The sequence below is a fragment of the Talpa europaea genome (genome assembly GCF_964194135.1).
Source record: "Talpa europaea genome assembly, chromosome: 7".
NCBI classification, from domain to species: domain Eukaryota; kingdom Metazoa; phylum Chordata; class Mammalia; order Eulipotyphla; family Talpidae; genus Talpa; species Talpa europaea.
In genome coordinates, this window is record NC_140074.1 from 84461247 (window position 1) to 84474109 (window position 12863).

Genomic DNA, 12863 nt, shown 5'->3' on the forward strand with positions numbered 1-12863 from the left:
GTTTAAAAAAATGGAAATAACTTTAGAATTAGGGTATGGTTAAGTAATTTTGGCATAAATATTTGATAAAATATTGTACAGATGTGTTTATGTACTTGAAATAACACTTATGACAATGAAAGAATAAAATATTGAATAGTTATAACTCTATAGAGAAGAAATAAATTTGATTAATAAATAAAAAATTAATAAAGAAGGTAAAAAATTTAAGAATTCAGACCTCCTCTGGTGGCACAGGCAGTTGATCGCCACGCCTTGAAGCTGTCCGCAGCCTCTGCAGCTCCGGTTTGATCCCGGCCAGCCAGTTTGGGTCCCACATGGCACAGCAGACCTCTCCTTTCTCACCTGCTGCTCCCCTCAGCAGTGTATTTCATCAGTCTGCCTGTTCTGTTCCCCACTCTGTCTCTGGTGAATCCTCTCACCCTTCCGCGCATCTGGCCTATACCCCAGTTGTATAAAATAAATAAATAAATCTTAAAAAAAATTTTCAAAAATTCAGGGGCATCTCAAAAACCCAAGGGCAGAAGGTAGCCTTCTGCATTCTGTGTACTATGTATTAACACAATCTACACATAGAAAATTTGTGAAAAGAACTATATCCAAATACTATAGCAGTAGGCCTCCCTGGTGGCACAAGGGGTTAAGTCTCAGCACTATGAAGCTATCCACAGCCACTGCACCACTGGTTCAGTCTCCATCCAGGGAGCTAATCCACATGATGCAGCAGACCTCTGCTGTCTCACCTTCTGCTCCCCAGTCTGTGTGTGATGAAGCCTCTCACCCCTCTGCCCCCACACCTCTGGCCTAGCTCTTGGATGCATAAATAAATAAACTAAATCTTTAAAACAAAATGCTGTTGCAGCTATAATTTCTTATGGTAGAAGTGTTCTACTTTTCTGTATTTGATAAGGTTGAGCTTTATTATATGTTAGTGATAAAAATCCCCAATAATGTCCTTCAGTCAGCTGCTAGTGTTTTGTGAAGTATTGTTTATATAACATGTAAAGGAGCCCATGATATCCAGATTTGTTATATAATTATCATTAGGAAATATATTCCTGTTAAAACCACAGTTATAACATAACTCAGAACTGAACTTGTCTTTTCTATGCAGTCAGTACTTCTAAGAGTATGTAAGTCTTTATTTAGCCTTTATCTGGGGCTCTAATTTGACAGTGTTTAGTGATTAATTAGACCTTTGATTATGTCAGCTCTATTTTCAGTTAACCAACAGAGATATTATGTTCAAAGTTCTTAAAAGATACATAGAGGTAGTTAAGTAGGCTCAGTGTACACACATACACACAAATAAATGACAATTTGTAAATATAAGAATTCAGAAGTTGAATAGAATTACATAGCTATAGATAATATGCATTACCTTTTTTAAAATTTTTTTTTAATAGAGGCATGCTTTATTTATTTATTTGTTTGTTTGTTTTTTTGTTTATACATGCACTGGGTACAGTCAGAAGCGCGGGAGGGTAAGAGAATTCACCAGAGCCAGAGCAGGGAGCAGAGCAGGCAGAAGGACCGAAGTACACTGCTGAGGGGAGCAGCAGGCGGCAGGAGAGGTCTGCGCGCCATGTGGGACCCTCCTCTCGTGGCCGGGGAGCAGCCGGGGATCGAACCAGCACCGCAGAGGCCGCGGGCAGCTTCGCAACCCAGCGCTCAACCGCTGCGCCACCGGGGAGGCCCAATATGCATTATCTTTTGTGATTATTAGGAGAGTAATTCTAGGATCTGAGAAGAGGGTACATTTGTATTAATTGAAAAGATATATAGAGAGTTAATGTGTAGAATTCAAACTGACTTTTACCTTCTACTCTTACCCAGCACATGTTTGTTCTTCGGGAGCGCCCTGAAACAGTGTTAATAGATCTCATTCAAAGAACAAAGGATGCAGTTAGAGAGCTGGACAATCTACAGTATCGGAAGATGAAGAAACTCCTTTTCCAGGAGGCACATAATGGACCAGCAGTAGAAGCACAGGAAGAAGAGGAGGTAATAACTTAGAACTGACTAAACTAATGAGTTTTCTTTAATACTGTTTTCCTTATGTAACTTGTTTTGCCAAGAATATTTTATAAGATCCCAACTGGGAAAAAATTATTGTATTCGTTAAGTTCAACCCCTTCGTGATACACATTGGCATGAAAAAGCACAATGAAGTCTTTTATTTAAAAAAAAAAAAACAAAACCAAAAAACTCTTCAACTTTAATTATCAGTAACTTAGTCTCTCTCAAATTCTTGGCCCCTGAACCCTTTTTTGCCTGACTTCCAATTTTATGGGACATACTTTTGGAAATATTTGAAATTATAGACTCTGGAATTAAATAACATTTACTCAGAAGTCATTAGAAAGTTACTAACTATCCCTACTCTTACCAGGGATAGTTATACATAGTTTCATTCCACCTTCACTGTTCTAAAATACTCATTTTACAGATGAATAAGGTAAAACTCATAGAAGTTAACAAACTCTCTGTAGTTAGAGTCATATGGCTTCAAATTTATGTATCTCTCACTCTTAAGGCCACGTTCTTTATATGTTGCTTTTTAGCTGCAATGGAAATATAAATTGCAAAAAAAAAAAGGTAGTTACAGAACTTTTCTATGAGGAAATATACATACAAAGTTTATAATTTGTAGAATTGTATTTTTTTTTATTTTAAAGATTTATGTATTTATGCATACAAGAGCTGGGGTACAGGCCAGAGATGCAGGGGTAGGAGGGTGAGAGGATCCACCAGAGACAGAGTGGGGAACAGAACAGGCAGACTGACTGAAGTACACTGCTGAGGGGAGCAGTGGTCGAGACAGGATAAGTCTCCTGTGCCATATAGGTTGCTCCCTGGCCGGCCAGGGATCAAACTCATTCTGCAGAAGCTGTGGATTGCTTCATAGTGCGTTGCTTAACCCCTTCCACCACCAGGGAGGCCCAAATTGTCTTTTTTATTTTAAATATTTTCAGTTTTGTTGTTTGTTCTGACAGAATTCCAAAGCTCTGATTCATTTCTATTTCTTTTCAGTGAGATAGATTACTTTCTCAACCTAGTAGATATTTCTTTTTCATAATACCACGTAATTGGGCCTCCCCGGTGGCGCAGCGGTTGAGTGCTGGGTTGCGAAGCTGCCCGCGGCCTCTGCGGCTCCGGTTCGATCCCAGGCTGCTCCCCGGCCACCGGAGGAGGGTCCCACATGGTGTGCAGACCTCTCCTGCCGCCCGCTGCTCCCCTCAGCAGTGTACTTCGGTCCTTCTGCCTGCTCTGCTCCCTGCTCTGGCTCTGGTGAATTCTCTCACCCTCCCATGCTTCTGACTGTACCCAGTGCATGTATAAACAAAAAACAAACAAACAAATAAATAAAATAAAAACATGCCTCTATAAAAAAAAAAATAATAATAATAATAAAGTCTCATAATACCACATAATTATGAACTATTAAAATGTAAGACAATGTACAGGTTTTTTTGGTTGTTGTTCATATAATAGTCATTAGAAATTGTATTGGGCTATTTTTGAAATATGAAGTATTTTAGTAAAGTTGTAAAATTAGCAAAATTATTTATATAGTTAAATCTGTAATAGCATCTGTTAGGCTAGGGATATAAGAAAAGGAAAATATATCTACACATTTACTATGTGTCCATTTTTATTAAAATTTACATATTTCATAGAATTTTGGTATTGGTGAAGTGACTGTTCATGCCCAAATGCCATGATTTGCCAGGTTTGGTCAGGCCAGGTTACTTCAGAAAAACATTCTTGTGATTTTGATTAAATACATATATAATTATAAATACATATGCAATATATTATATAATATATGTAATTTTAATTTACATAAAATTTGATGGGAATTAAATTATTTAGTAATAGAAGGGTAGATTAGAGCCTATAATTCTGAGAAAGAAAGAAAAATCTACTTACGAAAGGCTTTAATAAAAAGTAACAACTAAAAGGGGATTGTTTTTTTTTATTTTATTTTTTTATTTAAATTTTATTTTTATATTCCCCATACAATTACAACCCCCTTATTTCGACCCCAAGCCCTCCTTTCCCCGCCCCCCACCCCCCATAGAGTGTCTCTGGTTCATAGTTGTTTGTTGATTTTGATATTTTCTTTCTTATAGTTATTCTTTTTCCTGGTCCCTTATTTAAGTTTTCTAGATTCCTGCTATGAGTGAGACCATCCGGTATTTTTCTTTTTCTTTTTGCCTTATTTTGCTGAGCATGATCCTAAAAGGGGATTGTTAAAGGATTTTAAAATTGAAGGTCGGGGCTTATTTTAACCAAGGAGTTATTGAGAAATGAACAAAATATGGATATATATACCCCACAAGATATGTGATATAGAAATGATTTTCAAAAAATGTCTATCTAGGGAAAATGCTACATCACTTTGGAAATAACCCTAAACTGATGAACTCTATCCATGGTTGGGCTTTTTCTGCTTCTCTGTCAATTAGCACTTAGGAAATACCCTGGCCATGATAAATGGAGTTTCTGATGATAGACCAGTGACTTCTTTTCTAGGACTGTGGTCAAACAGTTGTTAAATATTCAAGATTTCAAAAGAAATCAATGTTTGAACTAATGTTCTTTTTCCATAGGAGCAAGACCATGGTGTTGGACGAACAGGAACAGTGAATAGTGTTGGAAGTAATCAGTCTATCCCCAGTATGTCCATCAGTGCCAGTAGCCAAAGCAGTAGTGTTAATAGTCTTCCAGATGCTTCAGATGACAAGAGCGAACTAGACATGATGGAGGGAGACCACACAGTAATGTCTAATAGTTCTGTCATCCACTTAAAACCTGTGAGTATTTGGATTTCAGTGAAAAACATTTCAAATTTGATACATAATTTTCTTCGTCTGATGAATTTAAGAGAGATTTCTCTGGTGTATCAATGTGGAACATTTTCAGGTAATTTCTTTTAAAATGACAATAGGTATGTTAATTCCCAGTGTATTATGTGCATTTGAGAAACTAGTATTTTAAGAATACAAGAATAATTATTTTTTAAATCTGAAGAGGAGAATATATAAATACATGGAAAATAAAATAAAAACAGTAAGTCACAAATGAAATTCACTATAATGATTGTCTTTGGGGAGTGGAGAAGGGGTTTTTTGTTTGTTTGTTTGTTTTTGTTTGTTTCGTATGCCAGAGGTTCGAGGGTTCGGGGTGAGAGGATTCACCAGAGACAGAATGGGGAGCAGAACAGGCAGATTTCTGAAATATACTGCTAAGAGAAGTAGGGGGCGAGACAGGAGAGGTCTGCTATACCATATGGGTTAGCTCCCTGGCCTGGGATTCATCTCAGGCCTTAGCAGTGATAGTGCTGAGACTAGACCCATAGGCCACCAGGAAGGCCCTAATGGAGAAAAGGGTTTAGAGAAGTGATGACCAAAAGCTTTTTTTGCATTATATGTAATATTTATCTTTTAAATAAATTAGTACACTTATAAATTCTGGGTTTAGGAAATACAGTTATTTGCTACATTATTCTTGATACTTGCAAGCAAAATTAAATTTTTTCTTTACTTGAAAGTCAGTTAACTCCTTTTAGCAATTAAAAGGAATACTTCCTTTTTAACTTACAGCTTGTGTTATTACTTAATAAGTTATTAGAAACAATAACTAAATGTGGAACCAACCTAAGTATCTGTCAACAAATGAATGGATAAATAAAATGTGATACATGCATCTTACGGAATACTGTTAACATATAAAAGATCGAAATTCTGGTACATGCTACATGAATGAACTCTGGAAACATTAACACAAGCCATATAAGTCAGATGCAAAAGTACAAATTTTTTTTTAATGAAGTACCACCACTTTCATTCTTGCTAATTTTTTGACAGTATAGGATTTCTCCCTTCAGGTATGGTCACTATAGTTTTCCTACCACCAAGCACCCATAGTCCTCCACCTTACTCCATTGTGCTCTTCCCCAGTCCCTCATCTTACCCATTCCCATCCCATTCACCTCCTGCATGCCTCAGATTAATGGTCAGCTTTTAAGGTTTGGTGTTAAAGTTTGTCTTTGTCTGATCCTGTTTGGTTTCTCTATATTCCACATACAAGTGAAACCATCCAGTATTTATCTTCCTCCTTCTGATTTCTTTTGCTTAACATAATTCTGCAAAAAGGACAAATGTTACATAATTCCATTTTTATGAAGTGTATGCAATATGCAAATTAAGAAAAACAGCAGATTAGATGTTACTGGGAACTGAGTGGAAGTGAAATGGAGAGTTAAGGCTAATAGCTACAGTTTCCTTTTGGGGTGATGATGAAGTTTTGGAAATAGTGGCAATGGTTGCTCAGCTTTGAAAATGTAATTAATACCACTAAATTACATACTTAAGATAATTAAAATGGAAAGTGTTATATAGAAATTTATATATGTTTTATATATAAATTTTTGGTCATTTTTATGACCAAACCACATATACACTCAAAGTTGTTACAATGATTTAGTTAATTATTAATGTTGTTCATAGCAAAATCATGTTTAATTTTTGTTTTATAATAATAGAAAAGAGTATTACCCCATGTGAGTAGCTCCCTGGCTGGGGATCAAACTCATGCTGCAGTGGCTGCGGATAGCTTCATAGGTTGTGTCTTAACCCCTTGTGCCACCGGGGAGGCCCTATAAAGGAATTTTAACACTATTTTTCCTTATAAAACCCAAGAACCTTAAAGAAATTAATTTTTTACTGCTGTTTAAAATCCTTTTTAAAAATATGCTTTATCATTTTGTTTCTAAGTTATGTTAAAGCTTTTCAATTTTGCATGTAAATCTAGTGTTGTGCATGTCTTTATCCTGACTTTGTGTACTATTTCATTCACTGAGAAAATCATGTCTCCTGAGTCTAATTATGTTGAAAATAAATATGTCATTATTCCTAATATCTGTTTATTTTTGCTTTTTAAAATTATATCTTTGAGATTTGATCAAGTTGTCTTTAAGCTTAAATTTTCTTGTAAGGTCAAGTTAACTGTGTTTGTTCCCCTTATATAGTATTGTCTCTCTCATTGCCTAGGAGGAAGAAAATTACAGAGAAGAGGGTGATCCTAGAACAAGAGCATCAGATCCACAATCTCCACCCCAAGTATCTCGTCACAAATCACACTATCGTAATCGAGAACACTTCGCTACTATACGGACAGCATCACTGGTATGTACTTCCCCTAAATTAAAAATACACTTTTCATGTTGAACCTTGGCATCTGTTTACAAGTATAACTATATCTTATTCTTTTGTATTTGTGTCTCAATTTTGCAAAGCATTCTTTCATTTAAGTGCCTGTTATGAAAAAAACATTACACAAAGTTCTCTGAAAGATGTTAAATTAGTAATATCTTCAAGACACGTGCAAATAATTAATATGTTAAAATGCATCAAATGCTTGAGGGCTACAGCTACAAGGTACCAAGTAGGAATTCAAATTATTCTTGATGTAGGGCATAAAGGAAGCATAATAATTAGTTGATTTTAGGCATAGAGTCGAGTAGAAATGTTATCTCCAGGTAAGAATTGACAAGAAAGTACTGATACTATGCATAATGAGGGGAAATAGCAGGTCATCCAATTTTATATACTCTAAATGTAGTTCTTCTTATTTCCCAAATAATAAAAGTACATTATAAAAGTCCAGTGCAAGGTTGTTGTTATAATCGGTACTTATAGCCCTGATCAGTCAGATAACCAATAAAGATCAGACAGCAGGCCTCCCCTGGTGGAGCGGTTGAGCGCTGGGCTGTGAGGCTGCCTGCAGCCTCTGCAGCGCCAGTTCAATCCCCAGCCACCGGCAAGGATCCCACAAAAAAAAAAAAAAAAAAAAAAAAAAAAGATCAGACAGAAAGGAATAAAGATATGGAAATTATCTGATAGGTCAATTAGCAGATTTAGTAAATCCCATACTATGTCCATTAATACATATGATGTTGTGGGGTCAGGAATGCCATCTTCCAATATAAGTTAGAGCATTTCTGCTATTCTGCAACATTTAATAGCTATGAAGAGAGTAAGTGCTAAAGATTCCTTAATTTTTTCATAACTGTTTTAATAAATACCTAATAGTGGGGCCAAGCTCATGTGAAAACATCTTTGCAACTTAGTGTATATTAAATGTTTCCCAAGAAAGTGTTCACTTCTGGGCCTCCCCGGTAGCGCAGCAGGTTGAGCGCAGCTGTCTGCTGCCTCTGCAGCACGGGTTTGATTCCTGGCTGGCAGGGAGATACCCACATGGCGTGGCAGACCTCTCCTGTCTCGCCTGCTGCTCCCCTCAGTAGTTCTTTCAGTCCGTCTGCCTGTTCTGCTCCCCTCCCCTACCCCCCGCTCTGTCTCTGGTGAATCCTCTCACCCTCTCGCGCCTCTGGCCTGTACCCCAGCTCTTGTATAAACAAATAAATCTTTAAAAAAAAAAGTCTTCACTTCCAAAGTTTGGCCCCTTCAGATTAATTTTTTTTTTTTGAGAATGTTATCTTTTAATTAGGCTTTCTTTTATGTTTTGTGGGTCCTGTTCATATTCTAACATTCATGTTATTTTCTAAAGAAATAGATTGAATTTTATTTTATTTTATTTTTTTTTGGTCAGTCATTCATCAATATTTATTGGACATCTACTACATGTCAAATAATATGTTTGCTTCAATTAATTTTTTTAAAATAATAAATTTTATTTTTATATTCCCCATACAATTGCAGCCCCCTCCCCATTCTGACCCCAATCCCTCCCCTCCCGCCCCCGCCCCCCTAAAAGTGTCTCTGGTTCATAGTTTTTTGTTGATTTTGATTTTCACTTTCTTATAGTTATTCATTTTCCTGGTCCCTTATTTAAGTTTTCTAGATTCCTGCTATGAGTGAGACCATCCCCTTCAGATTAATTAAGGACAACCTATATTATGTATTTTGAAAACTTAAGATCAGTATCCCTAAATCCAGAAATTCCTTGATTTTAAATAAAACGTTTAGAGACTATATAGTTAGAGGTGTAAATATAGCTATATTATTCAGTATAATTACGCTATATAATATTAGTATAATCAGTCTAACTACTTCTTCCTCCCCCCCCCCCATACAATAAAATATAATACAGATCTTAGGTATTCAATTTGAAGAGTTTTCACAATCATACACATTTTTATTAATCGTCACCTGAAAAAACAATATACATAGAACTTCTTGTCATCCCAGAAAGTTGCCTTCATACCCCTCTTTAGTCAGTTCTGCATTTCCATGACCATCACTTTCTGTTTCTTCACTATTGTCAGTTTGGATTTGGTATAAAGAAATAACACAGAATGTATGTTTCCTCAGCTCAATGTTTGTGAGACTCATCCATACTATTACGTATGTCAAAATTCATTCTCTTTTATTATTATATATACTTTTTTTTTTAAGTTAGGGTTTTGTTTTGTTTTTTTTTAAGATTTATTTATTTATGCTTACAAGAACTGGGGTGTAAGCTAGAGGTTCAGGGGGTGAGAGGATTCATCAGAGACAGAGTGGGGAGCAGAACAGGTGGATGTACGGAAATACACTGCTGAGGGGAGCAGTGGGCGAGGCAGTAGAGGTCTCCTGCGCCATGTGGGTTGCTCCCTGGCTGGCTGGGGATGGAACTCGTGCTGTGGTGGCTGATGATAGCTTGATAGCGCTGTCTTTAACACCTGTACCACCAGGGAGGCCCTTTTATTGTATATACTTTTATGTTATGTGATCATACCAGAATTTTTATTATCCTTTCATTTAGGAGCATTTGATTTGATTCTCATTTGGCGCTATTATAAAGTTTTGTTAACATTTCTTGATAAGTCTATATATGAACATGATGTTTTAATTCCTTTTGTGAAATAGATAAGGCTAGAATTGCTGAGTCATAGCATACATGTACATTTAACTTCATAAGAATCTGTCAAACGGTTTTCAAAAATACCATTTTACTTGCCCATTAGTAATGTCTAAAGAGCTCTAGGTGGTCCATATTCTCTCCAAAGTTTGGTGTTATCAGTCTTTCACCATTTTTAGTAGCTTTAAAATAGAATCTAAATGCTTCTCCTTTTTTGCATTTCCCTATAACTAAAGATGTAGCCATAATATTTAACACCTTTTCATGTGCTTATTGTCTGTCATACAATATTTTCTTTTCTTTCTTTTTTGATTTATTTATGCATACAAGAACTGGGGTACAGGCCAGAGGTGCGGGGGGTGAGAGGAGTCACCAGAGACAGAAGGGAACAGAAGAGGCAGACTGACTGAAATACACTGCTGAGGGGAGCAGCGGGCAAGACAGGAGAGATCTCCTGCAACCACATGTGTGTCACCTCCCTGGCAAGGGATTGAACTCCTGCTGCAGAGGCTGTGGATAGCTTCACAGTGCTGTGCTTAACCCCTTGCACCAACAGGGAGGCCCCATACATTATTTTCTTAATGTGAATATGTCTTCAAGTTTTTTGTTTGACTTCTCATGCAGTTCATGTTTTTGTTTAGGATTTATTTGCCCTTTAGTTTTTTCTTTTCATTTCCCTAATGGCTAATGCTGTTGTGCACCTTTTACTTGCTTGCTAGCCATTTGTATATCTTCTTTGAAGAAATGTCTATTTAATGTCCTTTGCTCATTTTTTAATTGGGGTATTTAAATTGGATTTTAAAACTAAAATATTTCTAATTTCTCATAAGCAACAGTAAGAAAAGAATAGGTAAATCACAGATGGAGAAAAATATTTTCAAAGTATACAATATAATACTTATAGTTAAATAAAGCATTCTTACAAATCATTATTAATAAGATGAAATGGGGCCTCGCTGGTGGTGCAAGGGTTAAAGTCTCAACACTATCAAGCTATTGCCAGCCACTGTGGCATGGCATGAGTTTGATCCCTGTCCAGGGAGCTAACCCACGTAGCACAGCAGACCTCTCCTGTCTCATCTACTGCTCCTCTCAGCAGTGTATTTCAGTTTATCCACCTGTTTTGCTCCCCTGTTGGTCCCTGGTGAATTCTTTCACCCCCCTGTACCTCTGGCCTGGACTCCAGTTCTTGTATGCATAAATAAATAAAAATAAATCTTTTTTTTTTTAAAAGAAAAACTGGGCCTCCCTGGTGGCGCAGCAGGTTGACCACAGCACTGTGAAGCTGTCCGCAGCCTCTGCAGCACGGATTTGATTCCCGGCCAGCCAGGGAAATTCCCACATGGCGCCTCAGACCTCTCCTGTTGCGACTGCTGCTCCCCTCAGCAGTGCTCTCAGTCTCGTTCTGCTCCCCACTCTTTCTTTGGTGAATCTTCTCACCCTCCCGCACCTCTGGCCTGTACCCAGCTATTGTGTATATAAAAAACAAATCTTTAAAAAAAAAAAAAAAGGAAAGAAAAGCTGCAATAAAGTTTACCTCACACCTACAGGGATGGCTGTTCAAAAAATGGGGTGGGAATAACCAGAGTTGGAAAGCTTATAGAGAAACTGGAACTCCTGTATGTTGCCAGTAGGAATATAAAATGGTTTAGCTGCTATGGATAACAGTTGATGATTCCTCAAATAGTTACACATAGAATTGCCACATGATCTGGCAATTCAACTCCCAAGTGTATATCCCAAAGAATTGAAATCATGTATTAGTAGCATATACACACATGTTTATAACAGCAGTATTCACAACAGCCAAAGGGTTGTAACAACAAAAAGGTTCATTAATTGATGAATGGATGAACAGGTTATAGTATATGTATACCATAGAATTTTTTTTTTTTAAAGATTTATTTGTTTATACAAGCACTGGGTACAGTCAGAAGCGCGGGAGGGTGAGAGAATTCACCAGAGCCAGAGCAGGGAGCAGAGCAGGCAGAAGGACCGAAGTACACTGCTGAGGGGAGCAGCGGGCGGCAGGAGAGGTCTGCGCGCCATGCGGGACCCTCCTCCAGTGGCTGGGGAGCAGCCGGGGATTGAACCAGCGCTGCAGAGGCTGCGGCCAGCTTCACAACCCAGCGCTCAACCGCTGTGCCACCAGGGAGGTCCTATACCATAGAATTTTTATTTAGCTATGAAAAGGTATGAAATGCTAATACATGTTATACAACATAGCATAACCTTAAAAACATTCTAAATGGAAGGAGGCAGACACAAAGTCACAAAGGACTTATTTTATGTGAAATACCCAGAATAGATAAATTTAGAGACAGAAAACAGATTGGTGGTTACCAGAAGGAATATAGAGTTTTCTTCTGAGTTGATAAAAAGTTTTGTAACTTGGGCCTCCCTGGTGGCGCAGCGGTTGAGCGCTGGGTTGCGAAGCTGCCCGCGACCTCTGCGGCGCCGGTTCGATCCCCGGCTGCTCCCCGGCCACCAGAGGAGGGTCCCACATGGCGCGCAGACCTCTCCTGCCGCCCGCTGCTCCCCTCAGCAGTGTGCTTCGGTCTTTCTGCCTGCTCTGCTCCCCGCTCTGGCTCTGGTGAATTCTCTCACCCTCCCGCGCTTCTGACTGTACCCAGTGCATGTATAAACAAACAAACAAAACAGACAAATAAATAAATAAATAAATAAATACATGCCTCTATTAAAAAAAAAAGATTAAAAAAAAAAAGTTTTGTAACTTGTTGAGGTGACAATTGCATAACATTGTATCTATATTAAACGTTACTAAATTGTTTATTTTTAAATGATCTCAATTTTAAATTATATAAATATCTCAATTTAAAAATCCAATTTTTTACATTTTTTTTATGGTCAGTTTGTTTTTGTGGGTCCTGCTCAAGCAATATTTGCCTACCCAGATTAAGAAGATAGTCTTTTTCTTTTGCTTTGTGATCTGGGATTTTTTTTTTCTTTTTTTTTTTTTGCTTCAAACCTATTCC

At 37.4% G+C, this 12863-nt stretch overlaps 1 protein-coding gene across 2 annotated transcripts in view; it reads left to right on the forward strand.

Moving 5' to 3' along the window:
- The window catches only part of TAOK1 (TAO kinase 1), a gene marked incomplete at both ends in the record, with an annotated part of 84348 nt that overhangs the window by 41833 nt on the left and 29652 nt on the right, over nucleotides 1-12863 (forward strand). For both annotated transcript variants that reach the window (XM_084238709.1, XM_084238710.1), the window contains 3 exons: nucleotides 1837-2004; nucleotides 4617-4820; nucleotides 7059-7193. In XM_084238709.1, coding sequence (XP_084094835.1) covers nucleotides 1837-2004; nucleotides 4617-4820; nucleotides 7059-7193 — 507 coding nt within the window. The remainder of the gene's footprint in view (nucleotides 1-1836; nucleotides 2005-4616; nucleotides 4821-7058; nucleotides 7194-12863) is intronic.